General features: G+C 29.5%; 3 protein-coding genes across 3 annotated transcripts; 1 reads left to right on the forward strand and 2 right to left on the reverse strand.

The window, feature by feature from the left end:
• The first annotated feature begins 5268 nt into the window (after nucleotides 1-5268).
• Nucleotides 5269-6604, forward strand: LOC106771677 (ethylene-responsive transcription factor ERF062). The gene has a single exon (XM_014657680.2). The coding sequence runs from the start codon at nucleotides 5376-5378 to the stop codon at nucleotides 6579-6581; it is 1206 nt and encodes a 401-aa protein (XP_014513166.2). The 5' UTR covers nucleotides 5269-5375; the 3' UTR covers nucleotides 6582-6604.
• Nucleotides 6605-7350: 746 nt separating this feature from the next.
• LOC106770881 (superoxide dismutase [Fe], chloroplastic) lies at nucleotides 7351-10887 on the reverse strand. Its single transcript, XM_014656720.2, has 9 exons — nucleotides 10801-10887; nucleotides 10674-10714; nucleotides 9389-9439; nucleotides 8851-9039; nucleotides 8587-8758; nucleotides 8303-8424; nucleotides 8135-8161; nucleotides 7988-8011; nucleotides 7351-7725 (listed from the first exon to the last, which is right to left on the reverse strand). Exons 1-9 carry the CDS (start codon nucleotides 10811-10813, stop codon nucleotides 7627-7629), a joined length of 738 nt encoding a protein of 245 aa, XP_014512206.1. The 5' UTR covers nucleotides 10814-10887; the 3' UTR covers nucleotides 7351-7626.
• A 1318-nt stretch (nucleotides 10888-12205) lies between these two features.
• LOC106771723 (stellacyanin) lies at nucleotides 12206-13124 on the reverse strand. The gene is made up of 2 exons (XM_014657727.2): nucleotides 12952-13124; nucleotides 12206-12765 (listed from the first exon to the last, which is right to left on the reverse strand). Exons 1-2 carry the CDS (start codon nucleotides 13118-13120, stop codon nucleotides 12368-12370), a joined length of 567 nt encoding a protein of 188 aa, XP_014513213.1. The 5' UTR covers nucleotides 13121-13124; the 3' UTR covers nucleotides 12206-12367.
• Between the last annotated feature and the right edge of the window lie 10078 nt (nucleotides 13125-23202).

Here is a 23202-nt window from a genome sequence, read left to right on the forward strand (position 1 = left end):
TACCGTTTTTTAAATTCAATTATTTTCTATAAAAAAAACAAAGAAGATTTTCCATTTTGATGTACACTTTTTTATTCCAAATTTGTCCTTAAATATATTTTTAAGTGATTCTTTTTCAAATTTAATTGTTTTTTTAATTAATCAATTTTTAAACTAAAATAAATTTTTATAATAAAAAATCATCTATGAAATAGATAAAAATTATTTTTATTTAAATGACATTTTATTACACACACACACACATATATATATATATATATATATATATATATATATTATAAATAAAAATGATTATAGTTTAAAAGTAATTAAATTTTAAAATTATATTTATTCCTCAATATATTTCATTGATAAAATTAAGGTATATTTGATAGAAAATATTATTTAAAATTTCATATATTTGTAGACTATTTTACTAAATGATTTGTCAATTGATTAATTAAAATAAAATTAATAGCTCCTGTAATCTCATTGTAATAAGGTTAGGATTCTATATCAGATTTCGGTCTTCCAATATAATAAATAAATATATCATTTTTTTTCAATATTAATATTTTAAATTGAAGATAATATTTCAATATTTTATACAAAAAGGTTAATGACTATTTCTATCGAATCATTTATGACGAAAACAACAAAAGCAGTAATTTGGATTGGTACAGTTTTGTAGAAATATTACAAAACCTACAAACATAATTATAGCATATTGTGTTCCACGATCAACACTGTTAAATTTAAGTATGGCAGACAAATATGTAACATGATGGCGAAGGGTTCATGCATTTCCCCCACAAATTTGTACCAAAAACTTTAAATTAGAAACAGATTCCGTTTCATTCGTGAGAAAACCATATCATGTTTTTTAAAAATTGAAAAAAAAAACACAAAGAAGAATCACATTATATTTTAACTCTTTTTTTCTTGTGAAAACATACTGTTATTTCTAATATTTTATCACTACAAAAAAATAATATATTACTAGCAAATTATTATGTATAGTTAATGATTTATTAGTAAAACATATTTATGGTTTGAAGTGCAGAATGAGTTTCTATAAATAAATCTATAGTTGTCGGTAATGAACTTTGTTACGTACGGGTGAATATATCTGTCAGTAATATCATCGATAAACATTATCAATCATTACTGATGAACAATGATTGTTGATAAGTTCTTCGTGTTTATAAAATTAAAACCTGGTTTCCCTCTCTCACAACCTCTCCTAATTATGTACAAAAGATTATGTATCTTAATATATGTTTGATTGTCTGATTGTTTGAACGTGGATTGTTTATGATTTTGTACTGGTCTAATGATTAAAGTGCGATAGACAAAATACAAATTGTATTGAACTCTACTTAGAACTTACTGACAAGTATATCCTTCAGTAATTACCAATGAATATATTTACCGGTAATTACTGACGATCTATATCTTTCGATAATGATTACCGATAACAAAATTACAACAAATATTTGATCGTTGGTAAATCGTCAGAAATAAACTATTATGAACAGATATTGGTTGTTATTGGTTGTTATCAATGTATTTTGCCTATGAGTATTTTGTGTTTTTTTAGTGTGCCAAATATACATTCAAACAGACATCAACTTTAAATTATTCCCATAAAATAAATTGATTTCTAAGATAGAAATTTACTTATATATATATATATATATATATATATATATATATATATATATATATATATATATATATATATATATATATATATATATAAACATATATACTTAAAACGTGATATTAAATATTTATGATGATCTAATATTAATAGTTTCATTATCAAAAGAATAATTAAGTAAATGATAAATTTTGTAAAAATATATAAATTTATGATGGTCAAATATAATGTGAATTAATAATTCTAACAAATAATAAATTTTATTAAAATAGATTTTACCATAATTTTCACATCATATTAAATAATAAATTTAAGCTTAATTCATTCCTGAGTGTATAATGTGAAATTTAGATTCATTCAAATCCATTTGATATTATCTTTAATGAACTTAAAATATGGAACCTTTTGTCCTTTTTTAGGTTTATAGTTAGAAGATGATCCATCTTTTTCAACACACTTTACTAAGAGGTAATTAATAATGGTCCATAGTTTTTGAATATCCTTATTGGAGTGGTTCATGAATCCTACAACAAAACCTAGTGGGATGACAAAAGTAAAGGGTGACGTGTTTGATCGATCGGTACATGAGTAGTTACAATGTATTCATACCTTTTATAATCTTTTTTTTTTTTTATGGAATCAAAGTGTAAGTAGGAGGTATGAGATTCCTTAATAAGTTTATTTTGTTATAAATTAATGACGAATTTTTGTAAGTGGCATAATGATGATAAAAAGCACTGTTAAGAGTTGAACACAAAATCATATTGCTAAACCCAAATTGCTCTCAAATTAATGACAAATAGTTTGTAGCTACTTTAAGGAAAAACATATGACTAGTGTTTTAGAAGCTATATTAACGTAATAGACATATTTTAGGTGTCTGTCATACATTAGCATATGTGTTGTTGAAAAAGTCATACAAATGTACTCTTAAATAAAGACAGGGATAAGAACTTCTACTTAATTTTGACTCCATTACACGTTTTGTTTTACCGATGCTTGCTTTTGGATAAAACAAAAATTAAGTAACTCAATTAGTTTAACCTTTACTTAAATTATTTTTGTATTCATATCTATGTAGGAATAATTTAATTCCGGTAAAAGTAGATTTTAAGTCTAACTCCACCCCACAAAATCAACTTATAAAATAAGATTTACACTCACTCATATACTATGATTTGGTCTTATTTCTAGTCGTGAAACTTTCAACATTTAATTTTACCAAAATTTAATGAATATGATATCTTCAACACATATCTTTATACTAAATTATGCACATCTTATGTTTTAATATTAAATTAGAAAAAGAATTTAAATTTAATTTATCTTCATAAAATTAACTTGTAAAATTGTTCTTAATTATATATTTTAATTTGGTTGGCTTTATGCACCCTTATACAATCTCTAACAAAACTTTTTTTCTTTTTTTAACTGTTTTGTTTTACGTTGAATATATATAGATAGATAAATAGATAAATATTTATTTATTGTTTTTATCCATGTAAATTATTGTTTTTGACTTTTAGTCTGTATCTTAAAAAACAAAGAATAAATATTTGACAAGCCTAGAATAAAATATAAACACTATAAAACTTAAAAATTATGGGAATTAAAAAGCATGTATATTTTATTCATATAAATATATTTAAACCCTAAATATACAATAGAATTGTATTGCATTTGCCGTCACTTATGTTAAGCTTTGAAAATTTGAAATGTCTCGTCAAGAGATAAGCCACAGATCTTTATCTTATTTCAATGAACTACACAAACTGCAAGAGCATTTTTAATATTAATCTGTTCTTGATTATCATGGTGAGGTACAAACCAAGGCATAGGAATTAAGAATCATGGTTGATGTGGGAAAAGTTGACAGCTAACTAAAGCAACATCATATGCATCACCTTCTGTCCTGTTTATTATACTAAGCAATTCAGTTTGTGGCACACATCACATTCTTTCCTGGTCACAACCATGTGCATGACTTATAAAGTAATTGAGAAAACAGTTGTACAATTGGAGGAACCTATTGTAAATGGTTTAAAGTGTTACTAAAAGTTACATGGAGAGTGAAAGATGCCTAGAATCTGTCTCACATAGAAAAAAAAAATGGTGTTACTTCCTTAGAGTGGTCATGCCATGTGGCATCAACAAATGGGGTGTCTTCAAATTAGAGCAATGAATCACAAGCTTGTGCAGTTTTAATCATTATAGGTTCAAATATGGAAGTGCTGTTCTAAGCATTAGCTTCTGCTACATTTTCATTGGCATTATCTATCGGGTTAAATATGTTTTTAGTCCCTATACTTTGGGGCGATTTTGGTTTTAGTCCATTTTCAAATTATGGTATAATTTAGTCCTTTCAACTTTAGAAAACTCTGGTTTTAGTCTTTGTTACCAATTTTTTTTAACTTTATTTGTTGTTTCAAACACGTTTCATTATAGCATTTGGATTGTTTACACTGTTTGACACATTTTTGCTTCAATGTTAACTAAGAAACGTGCTTGAAACAACAAATGAAGTTAAAAAAAATTGGTAAAAAAGACTAAAACCAGAGTTTTCTAAAGTTGAAGGACTAAATTGTACTATAGTTTGAAAATGGACTAAAACCAAAATCGTCGCAAAGTATAGGGACTAAAAACATATTTAACCCATATCTATCTACCTTATAAACCGTTTTCAGTGTCTTTATGCCATTCTCTAAAGACACCAAAGTGTTTGATGAAAATAAAAACTCAAAAAGTTCATACTTTGCTGTGCTCACACATTTGAGTGTTTTTGTTTAATGCTATAGACCTGAAAAAGGTAGCACTGACTTCATAAAAATAACACAGGATATTGAAATTAAATCCTTCATAAATATAGTATTCGTGTACATGATAACATAGATAATGAACCTTTATTTGCACCAAAAGGGAAAACAACAAGAAGAACAGATGATAAACCTTTGTTAATCAATTGCACCGCCAAACTTTCCAAACTTAGTGCATTTTTAAGGAGGAAAAGTAGTGCAGTTTGTCATCTGACTTAGTGGTTAGAAACTAAATTTCATTTTTTCTAAAATATAAAATTATTACTTTTTGTACTTAAACTTTCATTTAGATGTGATTAGAGATTTGATTTTTACTCTCTAGATGAATAGGATATATGTAACAGCATTTGTTTAGGAATATCTCTGGTGTGTATGAAATGTATCAGTGACAAAAAACAAATTGTAATTGGTTCATTGGATTTCTGCATTAAATTACATCAGCACAGTCAAGAGAAGAATATAGCATGTGGGTGTTCAACAAAATCACATGATTAGAGAGAAAAGAATAATACCAGATATAATGACAAACAATGAACATGAAGGTCTTAAATTAAGGAAGCTGTTGTCATCAAACGAATGTCAATTCTCAATACTTTGCACCCTGTATGACAGCTGATCCAAAAAGCTTGAGCTGTCTGATTCCTATTGGTTGTGAAGGAAAAGCAGGTTATATAATGCAACAATAAATTGTAAGTAAAAAATGAAATCCCCATAAAGAAATACACCTGATTGAAGCCACAACATATTCCTAATGAAAAAAAGTAGGTTACTTTTATTGTTTATAATAATAAGCCTTAACTGATACCTGCCAATGTGAGGTGTGCCTTAGTCCTCAGGAAATGTATTTAGTGGAGTGCATGGATTTTAATCATTTCTATCTGTCAGTGTTCTATCTCAGATTTACTGTCTGAAGGATCTATATGAAGGGTACATTTCCAAAGAAGGAAATCTTCACTGAAAAGAAATTTTCAACTTGTTTGCAGGAAATGGCAACAGGATCAAAGTTTTTGGACAATGCAATGATAGGGGGTTCTCACTCTCTCACTTCCTATAACCATCTTCATGTGTTAAGAAGTGGGGCAAACTCATCAATAACATCATCTCAACATCTTCTTTCATGTTCAAATTCTACTTCAATGAAAGAAGAGGTACCTTTAGCCACATGGATTAGCCATATCCCTGCAAAATACAATGGCCCTCAAGACATAAAAAATGTTAGAGAGAAAAACCAATCCAATTCTATCTTCCCAGCCTCAGACACAAAAAACAGCTCCATTCCTCTAAATCTTTTGGAAACTCTCCCACCATTGACTATGGCACCATGTTTTGATGAGCCTGTTGCTTCCTTGGCCTCTTCTTCTGCCCCACCCAATTTTCCAAACTTGACTTTGGTTTTGCAGGAACCCTCCATGGTGTACTCATCATCATCATCAAATATGAAAAGTGGTGAAGTCATGTCTGTAACTTCTAACCCCACCTATCAAGTTCCTCACTTTGGGCAAAACCAGCATCAAGCAGGTAGTGATGCACACAAAACGAACAAGAATCTGAAGTCTTTCAACGAGAATTGGTTGAGTAGCACTAGGACTCAGCCTATGAAGTATGGTGGAAGAGGCAAGCTGTTTAAAGGTGTGAGGCAGAGACACTGGGGGAAATGGGTTGCTGAGATTAGATTACCAAGAAACAGGACAAGGGTTTGGCTAGGGACTTTTGACACAGCTGAAGATGCTGCCATTGCATATGACACAGCAGCATACATACTGAGAGGAGAATATGCACAGTTGAACTTCCCAGATCTCAAGCATGTAATCCAGGCCAATTCTCTGAATGGAACCACTGCAGCACTTGTGGAAGCAAAACTACAAGCAATATCTCAAGGTGTTTCTTCTCACAGGAAGCCTACTGACTCACCAGCAGGCTTAAGCAACAAGCACACTGATGAGAATGGCAAATTGAAAAGTACAAATGACAAGAATTCAACCATGAAAGAGTGGCAGTTTGATAATACTGAGAAAAGCAAAAGTATACACCATGAGATATCAGATATGGAAACTGTTCAGTTAAGTAGAATGCCCTCCTTAGACATGGACAGCATTTGGGATGAACTTTTGGTCTCTAATTCATGACCACTTTTTTTTTTTTTTTTTTTTTTTTTTTTTTTTTTTTTTTTTTTTTTTTTTCTACTTTGGAAGCATACATATATAATAGCCCTTGTTTTATCTCAATTATGTTTCTCATTTGTACCACAACTTCAGCGTTAAACTCATTACTTCATTCTACATGATGCAGTTTAAATACCACACTGGATCATCAGGTAATATTTTCCTGTAATGATCTATAGAGATGTATTGAAGTATACTCCTGAATACCCTTTGTTCATGGCCAAATAGAGACAGAATTTTAAGTTATGCTAGAATATTTTGCTTCTGAACAAATCATAGGTTTAGTTCAAAGGCTGTTTATAAAACATATAGTCAACGTTGAAAACTGTGCTGATTGTAATTTTGAAGAAATATTCAACTGTATTTCTCTCTCGCATAGATTTATAGGCAAAAGAATAACACAGAAGCCAATATATAACCTTATTCTTCTGTGCTTGAAAGCTTGAATACAAGGTAAAATATACCAACACTCTGTCTCCTTAACATATTACTGCAATATTGATATATACAACACTGTAACACCAAGATTGACCAATAAGGATTCATTACAGTAGCCGTTTTGCATTATGCTTTAACTAAATTAAATTGTATTTTATTTATGTAATGGACTGTTGGGTTTGGGGAAGAGGGAGAGGAATTCTAACAAAGGAAAAAAAATAATTTGATATTGAAGAAGATGACATATTTGAAACTGGAAAATTATGATTCCCTAAATTTCATTCTTTTTTCTGAATTTATAAATCAAACAAGAAGATAAGGTCCCATATAAGTCATGAGAAAAAGTTATACATCATAGAATATTGTTTTGCTGATTGCTTATGCATAAACAACCTTATTGTTACATAGTGAAAGATAACCATAAACAAGATTTCTGATCATAGAACATAATCTGCAGGCTGAAGAGATTTAACCCTCATACCACATGTATCTAAAGTGCAAGGGATGTGCATATTACATTATCTAGATAGAAATAATTCACCCATTGCACATCACACCATCCAAGTCAGCATCATGCACTTAAAGCCTTAGCTTGCTCAAGTCTAGAACTCACTGCATCCCAAGAAACAAGTTTATCCATGAACACTGATATATAATCAGGGCGCCGGTTCTGGAAAGATGACAAAAAATCATAGTTAAATCTATCTGTTGAACACATTTCTCACTAATAATTGCATGAGAAATGCTAGCAACACTGTTTACACTCTTTTTGGTTGGTGAAAAATTCACTTGATCTCATTTCCAAAATGGTATATCTTATGTCTAAATCACTGAGATTCAGGTGAATTTCAGCCAATAGAAAGAATGTACTGGAAACAGAATGTTGGTAGTTTTTCTCTTAGATATATGAAATGGTTTGAGCAACACAGCACCTGAAAATCAAGGTAGTAAGCATGCTGCACAAAAATGGGAAAAAAGATTACACAGTTAGCAATTTGTTATTGATGACTGTTACAAAGCTTGTGTGTGCAAGTTGTTTCATCAGTAAGAAACAGAAAGCTAATTTGCTTAATATATACCTCCCAAACATCAATGGTAAGAAGTGGCTGCAAGAAATTAAGATGAAATTACATCAGAATTTATCAGGGAAATGACCCTCATCAAACCAAACTATCATTCATATTTTAGGATAAACAATGAACAATGAATAATGAACAATAACATTATAACTAGTCCTTGCTACTTACATAATAACCTCCCCAGACAAGGGGATTCACAGCATTGGGACTCTTGATCACCACTAGCTTGTTGTCCTCATCAGCTGAAGGAGGATTTGCAGCATTTTCCCCATCAAGTTTGCTTGCTCTATCTATATTTCATCAACAAAAATGAATGAACAAGAAGGGTATGTGAATGTGACTTGCTTATAATCAGAAAGTAACATGGAATAAGCTTTTTGATTAGTTAAAAATAACTGTAGTAAAGTAATATTTAGAAATGATTTCATTCTAAAGGGATGATTTTAACTCACATGCAAGCCAGGCCCATCCTGAACCGAATTGTGTTGCAGCAGCAGCCTTAAACTCATCAAGGAATTTTTCAAATGAACCAAAGTCTCTTTCAATCAGTTCTAGAAGTTCCCCAGATGGTTTTCCCCCTCCACCTGGTTTCATGCACTCCCAGAAGAAGTCATGGTTCCATACCTGCAGTATGCATTACAAGATTAATTTCCAACAAAGACATGGTTTTGAAACATGAATGGTACTAGATTCTGGTTACAAGAATGCATGCATGCCTGTGCTGCATTGTTGAAAGCTGGAAGAATGTCACCCTTATTGTATGAAGTGACTATAATCTCTTCCAGTGTCTTCCCATCAAGCTCTGTCCCAGCAACTTGTTTTTTCAGATTTTCCACATAAGTCCTGTGGTGCTTCCCCCAGTGAAACTCAAGTGTCTGCTGGCTCATCACAGGCTCCAAACCATTCTGAAAGATTTCATTTATCACAATGTTTTACAAAATAGGATCAAGTGGTTACTAAATTTTCCCAGTAGAAGAGCCTTGTGTCATTTTGAGAATCATCATCTATATGTGTGTGTTTAATCAGATTATAGCATAGGGTCAAATCACTTAGTCCACATAATGAGCAGAATATAAAACTAATCAAAGTAACTTAGTCCATGCATATATTGAGATGCCTCTGTATGAATCCTTTCATTTTTTAAAGTTTCTTTATTAAATTAGACTAACCAAAGTTTCAAAGAATAATATATGAAAAATATAAAAGCTAATGCAATTCTAACTTGTAAAGCATGCAAACTTAAGGTCTTTTTACCAGTGGATATGGTGGCGGCTTCAGTTCAAACTTTGCATTGACTTTTGGACCCTGCAGTGTACAACATGCTTTCTTAAATAAAAAGTACATGAAATACAATACGTGAAATACACACACGATATGCCTCAAGATAAAAGCCATTTCTTCTTGTAACTCCATAAAATACACAATATAAATTTCTGTATTTTAGATTGTACAGAATACAAAACAAAAAAAAATACATTAATTATATAATCTGAAATGTAATAATTATATTTCGAAAATTGGATTCTGAATTATACACTCAAGAATATAAAATCGAAAATAAATTTTAAAATATACCTTCTAAAATGTAAAGTTTATATTTTAGATAAGAATTTATGAGGGTTCAGGAAGATATTTCTGAAAGAAACTGCCAAAAATTAGGAGGAAAAATTAAGTTAATGGGCCAATAAACAAGCCCAACCCATACCATGCTTTCTTGGGTTTTGTTTAGATTGCCTGAATGGTTCTATTTACACTCCTTTTCTTCTATTTACACTTCCAACCTTTTTTTTATGATTTTTAAAATACTAAAAATACTTTTTCCCTCTCCCCTTCTCCCCTTTTCTTCTCTTTCCAACAATTCTCTTCTTATCCAATCTCATAAACTCTTCCAAAACCTTCTTCCCCTGTTTTCTACTATTCCCACCCCTCCCTTTGCCAGTTTCACTCCCATTTTCCCTCTATTCTTTTTAGCTCATCCAAATGTCTCAAAACCTTATTATTTCCTAAGCACATCAAATGCATTTCATAAATTAATCTCTGAAATTTATGTAATTTATTTTGGAAATAAACTTTCTATACTTTTTGATAAGCTCACAGTCAGAATAACCCTATAACTATTTCACTGAGTAATCTTTTAAAGCTATACATGCAAAAAAGTAAACATGTGCTCAATTTTAAAACGATATGATCAACGGTGAAATACTTTCATTCTAAAAACAAGTTAAAAGTAAAATTTAAAATGATTTTTTTATTGATTATTTACTATTTCAAGTAGATTTGAGTTGATCTGACTTAAATCAAACATACACAAAAAAAGAAAAGCATTTTAAGGTAAACTTTAGAATCTTATGTGAAGTAAACACATTAACATAACTAAAAACTACAAAATTTTTTGTTTTCAGAAACTGAACATATGATGATGATAGATTTACTATAACTTTAACATCTTGTTGAAGTAGCTGAATTAGAGTGTACATTAATAACATATACTAAACAGATTTTTGAAGTATTTTTGGTGATGAGAAGCATTAATATATACCTCTTTGAAAAGAAGATTGATGGCAGTCACATTTTGTAACCCTGCAAAGCAAACACGAATTAGCAGATGAAAAAACAGAAATTAAGATTGAAAATAGAACAGCAAAAGTTTGTGAAGAAAGAAGAACCCAATGAGGCCATGGTTTCTGAGGCGTGTGGCAAGAGTGAGGCTTTAGGATAAAGGTCAACCTTTTATTTAATTTGCAAACCAAAATAGAACTCAAAAATATGTGTTAGTACAATTCGAATGTTGTAGTACACTGATGTTCTGCTGGTAGTACCAGAAACAAAATGCTCCAGTACTATGATTATCTTCTATTTATCTACTATCTATTACTTACAAAGAAAAAAGAGTTAATAGTAAATTATAAATTTTAACAATATTGGGATTTCTCTTTGTCATGATAAATTAATAAATATTTAATCAATGCAAAGTATCGTTATGTGTGTTTCCACAGATAACCATTTAAATCTCATTAATTACTTCTTTGTAGTTGTCAACTAGAGAGATATGATATCAAAGCAATTACTTATTTTGGGATAAAAAAGGTAAAACCATCCTAATCTTAAATATTACTTATTTAATTAAGACAATAATAAAACAATATCTTCACATATTTTTTACTCTAATCAAAACCTTCACATTGAGAAGGAAGGATAATAATAGGTTCCCATACTTACACTCATTTAACCTACTTTTATAATAAAAATAATGGGTGTAAAAATGTATCAAAATATTTTTTTCTAATTCTCAACATATATATTAGTCTGTGTAAGTGTACACTTGTAACATTTACAGTATATATTAAAAGAAGGATACTGTTACTTTCCCTTTATATATATTATTTTCGGTTCTCTTAGAGTCATTTTAATTTTTAATGTATACTATATATTCCTGTAATTAAATACTTTTGTTTTTTATAGCCATTATTTCTTAAGAAATAGGGTTTCAAAAAGTTTGGATATGATTCTGTTGTTTAAATTTTTTATTTACTTTTATCTTAATCATATTTGTCTTTACGTCTTTTCAATTTAAAATGATGATATATATATATAATATATATATATATATATATATATATATATATATAATTATACTTACTATATATAGATTATCTTATTTAAAATTAAATTCATTAGGACAGTACATGAATATTTTTTATAATTTATGAATAACCTAAAACTAATTATATATTAAAAAGATCAAATTAAATAATTATTTTACTATTTTTAATCTTGATGAAAGTTTGATAATTTAAAATCACTTATTATTTTTTTTATTATATAATGGTTATTTAACTAAATACATTGTAAAATATTGTTATGTATATAATTGATTTAAATAAACTTACATGCAAAAGCATATAAATATTAGAGTGATAAAGAAAAAGAATGTAAAAATAATATCATAAAAAATATTTTGTTAATATTCGTAAAAGGTTTAGAAAAATAATATCACGAGGAGAAGATAGATTACCCTTTTTCTTCTTGGTTTTCAAAACTTAGACATAACATTTTCATGAGGGATGAATATGGTACTGTTGTTAAAACAACATGAATTTGAATATTTTTAGTATGCTCAAACAAACGTGTTCATGTACAAAGTATGCTTCAAACTAAGCAAAACTTCGACCTTTTTCTTCATCAATCAATATCACAAAATAACATTCAAAAGAGAAATTTTAGTAACAGTCCTTATATGCTAAAATATGCAGCAACCATAACAGCAATATAAACAAACTGAAGTGCATTCCTTGCACAATGATTGAGAGTTCCAGCTGAAAGATGTGTGCTTTTCTTTGATGAAGGAGAGTTTGGAAGTGTGACAGTGTTTTCATCAGATCCAGCCACAGCCTTAGGTGCTATAGTTGGAGCAATTAATTTGTCATCATCATCTTCAACATGAACATGAAGTTTCATTCCTCCAAGACAATACAATTTGTTTCCACTTACAAAATATCTGTCTCCACCTTTTCTCAATGGCACTGTTGTGTTACCATTCCCATATGTTGCCAAAACATTGCTGGTGTTACATGTCTCAAAGTTTTCTTTTGTAACCTCTTCTACACTTTGGCCTGATGAATACTGAAAAACTGTAAAAATCAAATAAAGTCATCAGCTTGGTGAATATTTCAGCTCTACAAGAAGTATCTGCATAAGTTGAATATACCAGTATATCAAAATATCATGATGTAGCCATTATATAGGATGTATTAGTGTAAATAATTCAAATACATGATCTTTATATATAAGCTTATAAAGAAGTGTTAAGTACTTACCAAGAACATCTCCTACTTTGAACTTTTTATCAGTAATCCATGTATCAAGATTTGTGCTAATGTCCCAACCAGAGCTATCTCCAACAGTGTAAGTAGTGGCTGAGCATGTGAAGGTGATAGTTGCAAAACAAAAGAGGAGAGAACAATAGAGCAAAAGTAACTTTTCCATGTTGATAAGGAGTTTTAACTATTTGGACCATAATAGGGTTCTTATATATATATACTTGGAGTTTGATAACCTACCAAGTAAAATGACTAAATTAAATATAAGAAAAATATTTTAAAAAATAGAATAAGAAGAAAATAGTAGTTGCTTCTATGTTGCAACTTTGGAATGTGCATTTCATTAAGTTGGTGTGGAGAGAAGGGGTTGTGTGGTAGCTGACAGTGGTTAAACCATATTAAACTGCCATCAAGCTAAGTCATGGTACAATTAGATTATGTTTTTCTCCCTTTATTTTTTATTTTTTTCATTCAAAACCTTTTAATATTAGGAATAGTGCTTTTAGAAGTGGTCAAGAAAATTAATTAGAGTAAAAAAGTATTTTAAAATGAAATACTAAACAAAATTTATCTTTTTTTAATTTTTATTTTCTTAGTTTGATTTGTTTAAATATGATTATGGTGTGTTTATTTAAGACTTAACAGAGTGGAATACTCAAAATATTATTGGGAAAGTTGTTGTATTGATTTCTACCTTCCTGACAACATTTTTCTGCTAATTATTGGTGTAACCATTGCACCACTTTGAGAGATTTTTTTTTCTTGTGGTGGTAAAAGTTTTCTACTGAATAACATAGATTATTATATACTACATGATATAATTTATGTTAATTTTTCTTTTGTAATTGTGGCATGTAATGAAAGATGAATAAAAAATAAATAAAAATATATATTATCATATGAATTGTTGCTCAAATAACATGCACCATAGATAAAAATATTTTTCAACAAATAGTTCAATTTTGTCCCTTATCTTTTTTAATATGATTTTAGCCTTTTAATGTAAAAATAAATTGTTTTTTATTTCGAATTCTAATTACATGAAAAATAGACGCCGTCTCGTATTTGATTAGTTGGCTCACTTTTATTTTTGGGCCTCTAAACCACTACAGCCCACCTACAGGAAAATTACTTTTCGGTTAAAGCTTTCTGCAGCCACTCAAATTTCACCTCTCACCCCCTCAAAACTTCCGGAAAATGTTTTCTCCCAAAAGGAGGAGGCGAATGATTTTTTATTTTTTTTTCCAAGAATTGTTTATTGTGTTCCAAAAACGACATTCCAGAATAGATAAGAAAAGTGATGGGGTGTAAGAAGAAAATGATAGGATGCAAAAAAGTAATTATCGTACTTTTTAATCTTTTACGGGCTAGCTTCTTTAAATTGAGTCTGCTGTGTTAGGGCTCCATAATTTTGATCCACGTACTTGTAAAATTTTATATTTTAGATTGTACAATATATCATATAAATTTTTTATATTTCAGGTTATGTATTCTCAAATATAAAATAAAAAAATGTTTTGAACTAAATAATTTAGAATATAATTATATTTTAGATTATATAATTTAAAATAAACAATAAAAAATTATTTTAAATTATAAAATTCTAAAACACAAAAGTTTAGTTGGGAGCATGAAGAAGAAATATATGAAGATGCTAAAATAAGCTGCTGGCTGAGTTATTTAATTTGATGTACTGTATGGTTAATACTAAGTGAATCTGAAATCTTACAACTCATCGTGATGTGTGTTTGTTGTTCTATCGTCCATCTTCAAGTGGTTCCAAAATCTGGTTATGCAAATCATAGAACCTAGAAATTCTTTAAAACATGGACTACATAAAAATATATCTATTAAGCTTTCAATCTCTCGAGTTACGTTTGATTTCCCACAGCCCAATAAAGCAGCAAGGGCAACCTCAGATTCTCGAGGCTCTTAAGATTTGCTGTCTGGAAGTTGTAATAGCCTTCCGCAACCGTAAACGCGTAGTTACAAGGATTGAAGTCACGTACGGTGGAGTTGTTGCTTATACTCCAACTTTGCATTGCAAAACTATACACTCCATCGGGAACACTGATTTGGCAACAACATCCGTTTCTGATTTCACCAACACCCTCTTGTTGTAACATGTTTTCTGCTGCTATCTCGTAACCGATGAATACTCCAACCGTGTCACAACCAATTATCTCAGTGTGGATCTTATTACCTACAAAATCTCAAGAAGGTAGAAAAAAAAGTCAAAGAGTTTTGGAGTAACAAGATTGAAACTAATGCATTATGTCTATAGAGTTTTTGGAGTGTGGAATATTCAGTTAATGTTTTGTTTTAAGGTAGATAAGAATGAAATATGATGGTTTACCAGATAATGATATTTTAACGATTATTTTTTAACAACAACGTGTTATCATTTTATTGGTCTGTTTGAATTTATTTTAAAAAAATATTTGAAACGGACTAATCACAAACTGACATGTATACATGATCAAAAAATTATCAAAAAAGAGTTGTTAAAGAAATTTTTTTCTTAAAAAAAAAAAAACGAATGTGAGAAAAGTGGGTGATGAAGTAATTGGCTTTCCCTTGCTTAGTCAAGAATTACTTAGTTGATGTAAGTGACGCTGAATTAAGCATTTTTTAAGTTAAATAAATAAATTTAAGATTAATAATAAAATGAATGAAATTACGAGAATAAGTTTTACTGAAAAACTAAGCATTATTATAGAACGAATTAGTTAACTACTTTTATTTAAGTAATTTTGACTTTTTTTTGGTCAGTTTTAGAATTGGTTTCTAATTAATTATATTTTATTTTAATATTTAAAAGTTTCCGATGAACTTGATATACAAATATTTTAAAGAAAATAAAAGTAGAGAAGAATTTGAAGAATCTTATAAATCGTGAGGAGATCAAGATTTAAAAAGCAAAAATTCAATGTTTCTAAGTGATTATTTTACACAATTGTGAGGTTAGGATTTAATTCAGTGAAATTTAATGGTTCAGTGAATAAAATTTGAAAACGATAAACTTTCTGATAAATAGTAAGTAGAATAATATATTCAACAAGCATAATCCTAATATTCTGATCTCAATTTTGAAAATTTTAAACTTAATTTAATTCTACAAATAAAATTAAAAGTTTGTATTCGTGTATATATATAAATATATATAAATTAGTTTTATTTATAATTGATATAAGACATTTTACTATAAAAAAAGAAAAAAGAAAGATTCTCAAGTAAATAAAATTCCGTAGAAGATGATACATCATGTCTATAATTTCTTGATGTTGAATTTCATAAAAAAAGACAGGTATTTTTGAAATTACGAAAAGGAATATATGGGTCTAATTGCAAATAAATATATATAACTACAAACTAGAACACTTTTTTTTACATTTCATGATGATTAATTCCCAATAATGTTGTCAATGTATATATAGCAAGTTTATAAGTAACAAAATAAAAAAAAAAAAACTTGCGTTTATTTTGATTAACATTAGGAAATAATTGCAAGAATTAAAGAATATTACGTGAGTGGTTTGGATACATGTTAAATTGACTAAGTTATAAACTTAAAACTATATTATTAACTAAAGATTCTTTGGATTTATTAAATCTTTTCCAGCACCAAAATCTTTGGTGGAAGCTTCTTCAGCACTCACAATAGGTAAGAAACCCATTTGAGTTCCATCGCTATCGCTTTCAATTTCTCCTTCAAGACTTAATCCTTCAATTCTTGCTCCAAGAGGATCTCCAAGACCTCCTGCATCTGTTAATAATAATAATAATAAAAAGAAGAAAAAGACTTATTAGTAAAAAATAAATAAGAAGTAAATGCCATATTATTTTCTTAAAATATAACAAATATAATCAAAAGAAAACATATACTACATTTATCACAAATAGTATCGTCGTGTAATAGTGCTATATATGCTGAAAAAATTGTTAGGGCCAATTTTGAATATGTTTTTCTTTATTAATTAAAATTTATTGAAGATACGTTTAAGAAATTAGGTTAAAACCATTTAGGCGTCCCTATTTTGGTAAAGTATTGTCCCCTTATTTAAAACCTTCCAAATTGAGTCTTTATAAGTGCTAATTTCAAACAAATTAGTTCCTGTCGTTAAAATTCGTTAACGGTGTTAAACTTGTGCAGAGGTGGGTAGATGAGTGATTAAAATTCTCCTTTTAAGGTGTTAAAATTGTGCAGAGGTGTTAAAATTGTGCAGAGGAGAATGGGAAAAATTTGAACACCTCTACACAATTTTAATACTTCTGCACAATTTTAACACCTCAAAAGGAGAATTTTAACCACGTCATCTACCCACCTCTGCACAATTTTAACACCGTTAACGAATTTTAACGGCTGGGGCTAATTTGTTTGAAATTAGCACTTATAAGAACTCAATTGGGAAAGTTTAAAAGAAGGAAACTAAATTGGGAATACCTTACGAAAATAAGAACGCCTAGATGGTTTTAACCAATAAATTAAGATGATGAGAAATGAAATAGGAAGAAAGAAGAGGTAAGATTTACCTGGATTTGAGAAGAGCCAAAGAATGAGGGCACAAGCAATTAGAACAAAAGGGATGAGATGAACTGCATTTTCTGCAAGTTTGACACGTGCCCTCTCTTTCTTTGCCAAGTCTGCAATGGGATCATAAGTAGGCAAATGGGTTCCATCGAACATAGAATAAGATGATCTGTGTCCTGAAGAGGAACCACTCGTCGCATGTTTGAAGTAGTCATCAGAAAACCTGTTCCAGCTTGCAGACCTATGCATCTTACTTTTGATTAATTACTTTTCCAAATCTACAAAATTTACTCAGTGAAGACCACAAAGGGTCATAAATTCTTACATCATAATTTTAATCATAAAAATTATAAAGAAACTGACACTACGAGAATGAAGCCACTTACAATGTGTTCGCTAATCTTTGCTCTCTCTTCCACTATTACACCCTTTTACCAATTCAAAATCACCATATTTATTGCCTCTTCCCAACAAACCCATTAATTTATCTCAATTTCTCTTTCTCGATTTAGACTATTTATATAATATATGTTTAATAATTTCATCATTTTCTTATTACAAATTTATCATTTTACTAGCTTGAAATAGTTTGTTAGGTTTGGCAAAGAAACATCAATTTTCTAATAAAGAATTCTTGGAAAGGAAAATGATATGATAACTTAATTTTTTTTTATGCAATACAAGTGTCACAGTTATGCTCTTTTGTTTATTATTTTACAAGCTGTGTCGGCATGTTAACCTAGATTGTTTTGTTTTATTTCGTTTGTTGCTTTCTGTTTCATTGTTTTTCAGTGAAGTTGAACACTTGCGGCTGTCTTGCCGAGTTGTCAATGATCGTGGATTACAAATTGAAAAACTAGCACTGAAACATAAGTAGGGAGTAGTGACCAAATGAATGGGTAGCACCATTGATATTTTGTACAACTTGAACATAATTTTACACAACCAACCTTCGTACAAAAACCAATCATATGTGCTCCCTATCTACCAAAAACATCATTAGAGTGACCATATCCCAACAAAAACTATTTCGATTTAGTCATTGTTCTGGATTATAAGTTGAAAAGTCAACACTGAAACGTAAGTGGGGAGTAATAGTTGGACTTTTTGTACAACCTGAACATAATTTTATACAACCAGCCTTCATACAAAAACCAACGATATGTGCTTCTTATACTAGTGCAAAAACAAAGTATAATGTCATGTATTTAATGTCCAATCACTGAATAGCCAACGTTAAAAATGATCGGTGACATTTTTGTAAATAAATGCAATTATTAAACGTCGTTTATGATTGTAATTTGATGTAAAATTATATAAATCGTCGAATGCCCGAGGGTTAGACGTTAAAATGTTAGTGAGTTCAATAAAATTTTGAGCGGGAGATTGAAAATTCATTCACTTTATCTTAGTGCGTGAGACACTCTTCTCTTCTCAAACTTTTCTCGAACGAAGTTTGACGACTATAACAGATAATCTTTCTTTCATTTGATACAAATGCATGTTATAGTTAACTACTTTATGTATGATTTTTGTTTGTTTTGACCGATTATTTTCGTGTTATTGTCCTTCATAGGTGCATTTTGCTTTCTCTCTCATCAGTGACGACACTTTATTCCGATGAACCCACCTTTTAAAGGTTAGTTTTTGTTTTAATTTTGAAGAACTTATTTGTTGAACTTGTTTGTTGTTTTTTTTGTTGAACTTGTTTATTATTGTTGTTTGGTTGAACTTATTTGTGTTTGTTGTTTGATTGAACTGATTTGTTTTTGTTAATTGATTGAACTTGTTTGTTGCTGGTCATTGTTGTTTGTTGTTGATACTACATTACACGTTCATAGTTCATGCTTTATAAAATACAAAAAATTGAAATTTGTTGCTTTTATGCTTTTCAGGTCTCATAGAGTTGTAAAAAGGGATCACAATTAATTAAAAAAAAAATTGATTAACGTCGTATATTTGACAAAATTTGACATTAAGTTAACGTCGTATATTGACAAAATTCAACATTAATTTAACGTCGAATTTTTTAAAATTTCACATCAATTTAACGTCTCCTGATATGACGTCATTTGCGAATTCGCCGTTAAAAACCCAAAATATTCGACGTTGTATGCGGTTTTTGTACTAGTGCTATCTACCACGAACATCATGGCAATTACCATATCCCAACAAAGATTGCTTTAATTTGGTCACTGTTGTGGATTAAAAATTGAGAAACCAACATTCAAACTCAAGTGAGGAGTAATGACCAAATAAGTGGGTAACAACGTTGAACATTTTGTACAACCTAAACATAATTTTATACAACCAACCTTCATTCAATAACCAACGATATGTGCTTTGATCATTGTTGTGGATTAAATGTTATGTGTTTTCAGTCTTTAAGAAGTTTGCGTTAATGGTTGAAAAACAAAGTGGAAATCTAAATATTCATAAGTGGAGAGTACATATCAAGGGAGTTCAAAAACTACTATAAAAATAATGGAATTCAACACGAAATAACAGCACCATATACTCCACAACGCAATGGTTTTGCTGAAAGAAGAAATGGAAATATACTTGACATGGCAAGGAGTATGAGAAAACATAAAAATTACCACACGCGTTGGGGAGAAGTTGCCCCACCAAAAAGCTAAGAGATAAAGTCCTAGAAGAGGTATGGTCTGAAAAAAAAACCAGTGATGAATCATTTGAAGATTTTTGGTTCATTTGCTACAAACATTACCAACAATGGAAAGAACTAAATTGTAAGATAAAAGTGAGACCATGATATTTGTAAGATACCATTCGACTAGAGCTTATAGATTATACAATCCTAGAATGAAGGATATTTGTATAAGCAAAGATGTTGTGATGAACGAAGCTAAAATGTGAGATTGGTCAGGTAAAGAAGATGGTTCAAAACATAATGTCTTAATAACATTCAAAGGTGAGGAAGAGAAATCAAGTGATAAGTATAATGGGATTGGATAAACTGATAATGCAGTGCAACCTACACAGTCACAAGCATAGAAAACGACTAGATAAACAACTATGCTAACGTCATAGGTGGATTTTGAAATGTTTCCGGATAATGAGTAACTGATGAAGGTGATTTGGTACATGTTGAATTATTAGCAATGATTGAAAACCTGTTAATCATGAAGAGGCATTAAAGCATGATTTATGGAGAATTGCAATGTTAGAAGAAACGAAGGTTATTAATAAGAGTCCAACTTGGGTACTAACCGAGTTACCTTTGAATAAGACATCTAATGATGTTAAATGTGTGTTTAAGCTGAAACTTAATCCAAATGTGAAACCATTTCCAAATGAAAAGTATGACTATTTGTCAGAGGTTTTATGTAGAAACAGGGTTTGGACTATATAGAAGTATTTGTTTATATGGCTATGATTGAGACCGAGGTTTTCTATAGAAACAAGGTTTGGACTATATAGAAGTATTTGTTTATGTGGCTAGGATTGAAATCGTAAGGCTAGTTGTGATGTTTGCAAATTGTAGAAGGTGGTCTCTATTCCAATTAGATGTAAAGTCTACATTTCTGAACGCTGCTTGGAGGTCCATGTCACCCAACCCTTTAGAATTTAGATTAAAAGGTGTGAAAACAAGGAGTATAGGTTACAAAAGGAATTATATGGCATGAAGCACACACCAAAAGCCTGAAATAAAGTGATGAACTCATGCTATAAGGTATAAGTTTCTGAAATGTCTAGTGGAACATGAAATATATATAAAACTCCAAGATGATGCAAATCTACTTTTAATGTACATTTATGTGGATGACTTATGGATAACAAGGAGCAATATCTCAATAATTGAGAAATTTAAAGACTTGTTGATGCTTGAATTCGAAATGACTGATGGAAAGTTGAGATATTTTCTTGGACTTGAGTTCGTTGAATCCAACAAAGGAATTATTCTCCACTAAAAGAAATATACAGAGATCTTAAAGAAATTTAATATGGAAATCTACAAGGCAACAAGAACTCTAGTAGAGGCAAAAATTACTTCTTAAGAATCTAATGAAGAAGTTGACATCATCCTATACAAACAAATGGTTGGATCACTCAGTTACCTAAGTAACAACAAGCTTGTCTACAAAAAAGATACAAAGATATGTGAAAGGAACATTAGATTTTGGTGTGTTGTTTCATACAATTAGCCAGATGTCAGACGAATTGGTTGATTGGTTAGATTTTGATTGGTGTGGTAATGGTAGTGATAGAAGAAGCACTAGTTTCTAGTTCAAGTTTATGGGAGCACTAATCTCTTGGTGTAGTAAAAAGTAACTGATTGTTGCATTATCTACATGTGAAATAGAATATATAGTTGGTTCCTCTGCTATGTGGCTTGATTCCATCTTGACAACAATGAAAGTGTTGAAATTAAAAGACTCATTCAACTTCTTGTTGATAATAAATCAACAATAAGTTTGGCTAATAACCCCGTGTCACTTGGGATGAGCAAAGATATAAAGAACAAATTTCATTTTCTATAGAAAATAAAGTTAACAATAGAAAACTAAAGCTAATTTATTGTCCTACTCAACTACAATAGTTTCATGCTTTTACAAAGCCCTTAAAGAACAAATGTGGAAGTTTGAGGGTTGAGTTAAGCACAATTATATTTAATAGGAAGAAAGAAATTACAATTATTTAAATATTGAATAAAAATATCAAATAATAATTAATAAATATTAAATAGTGATAAAACAATTAAATGTGTGTCTCAAAGATAAGTTACCAAACTATGGATAAAAAATATTAATATATATTATCTAAGAAATTAAAAGTTTAAACGAAAATGAATACAAAAATGAGCATGAGTATTTGTACAAAAGATATGTAAACTCATTTTTGTCTTGTACCTAATTTAAATAATTAAATATTATTTGTATTCATATCTAATTAATACAAAATTATCTGTATACGTAAACTCATTTTTGTCCTGTACCTAATTTAAATAATCGAATATTATTTGAATTCATATTTAATTAATGCAAAATTATCTGTCAAGACGAAAATATATAAACTCATTTTTGTCCAGTACCTAATTTAAATAATCAAATATTATTTATATTCATACCTAATTAATGCAAAATTATCTGTCAAAATTGAAACCCATTCGGATAATACATGAATTTTTTTTATCATATTTTCAAATTAAAAGGTATTTCATTTCACTTATTATTGTCTAAATTATTAAACTATGAAACACACTATTTCATCAATAACAATAATTAAAAAACTAATATATAATATATAATACCTGAGAACCCATCTCTCCCACCACTGAATTTCTTTCACTCTCTTCCATCTTCATTTTCACAAATCTCCCCTTCTTCAGGTACATGATCTATCACTCCCAATTCCATTCTCATATGTTCTTCATTTACTTTTCTCACTTTTGTTCAATTCACACACCTCTTGCACTCATGAGGGGCATGTTATTTGAATTATAAGAAACACTACTTATTTTCAAAAAAATATATTTTTTTAGGTAAACTCACAATCTATAGATTTAAAGGAATTATTTATGGAATGGAATAGNAATATATAGGCAATGTGTCTAATATTGAAATTTAGGTATTTGAATTGTTTTTCATAGTTTACTTTAAACCCTAAGTCTTGCAAAATGGAGATTTTTTGTATAATTTCTTGTTTTTTATTATTGATGTTTAGATTAATTAGAAAATAATGTGGTTTCTCCACTG

This window comes from Vigna radiata, chromosome 8 (assembly GCF_000741045.1).
Source record: "Vigna radiata var. radiata cultivar VC1973A chromosome 8, Vradiata_ver6, whole genome shotgun sequence".
Classification (NCBI taxonomy): domain Eukaryota; kingdom Viridiplantae; phylum Streptophyta; class Magnoliopsida; order Fabales; family Fabaceae; genus Vigna; species Vigna radiata.

What these genes read in the sequence shown, in the direction of transcription:
- LOC106771677 (XM_014657680.2), top strand. Translation starts at nt 5,376, where the DNA reads ATGAAGGGTACATTTCCAAAGAAGGAAATCTTCACTGAAAAGAAATTT.
- LOC106770881 (XM_014656720.2), bottom strand. An exon ending in AGGATGGGCCTGGCTTGCAT is followed by an intron (nt 8,425 to 8,586) that starts GTGAGTTAAAAT and finishes GATGAAATATAG; the next exon opens with ATAGAGCAAGCAAACTTGAT. An exon ending in CTTACTACCTTGATTTTCAG is followed by an intron (nt 7,726 to 7,987) that starts GTGCTGTGTTGC and finishes TCATCTTTCCAG; the next exon opens with AACCGGCGCCCTGATTATAT.
- LOC106771723 (XM_014657727.2), bottom strand. Translation starts at nt 13,120, where the DNA reads ATGGAAAAGTTACTTTTGCTCTATTGTTCTCTCCTCTTTTGTTTTGCA. An exon ending in CAAAGTAGGAGATGTTCTTG is followed by an intron (nt 12,766 to 12,951) that starts GTAAGTACTTAA and finishes TGATTTTTACAG; the next exon opens with TTTTTCAGTATTCATCAGGC.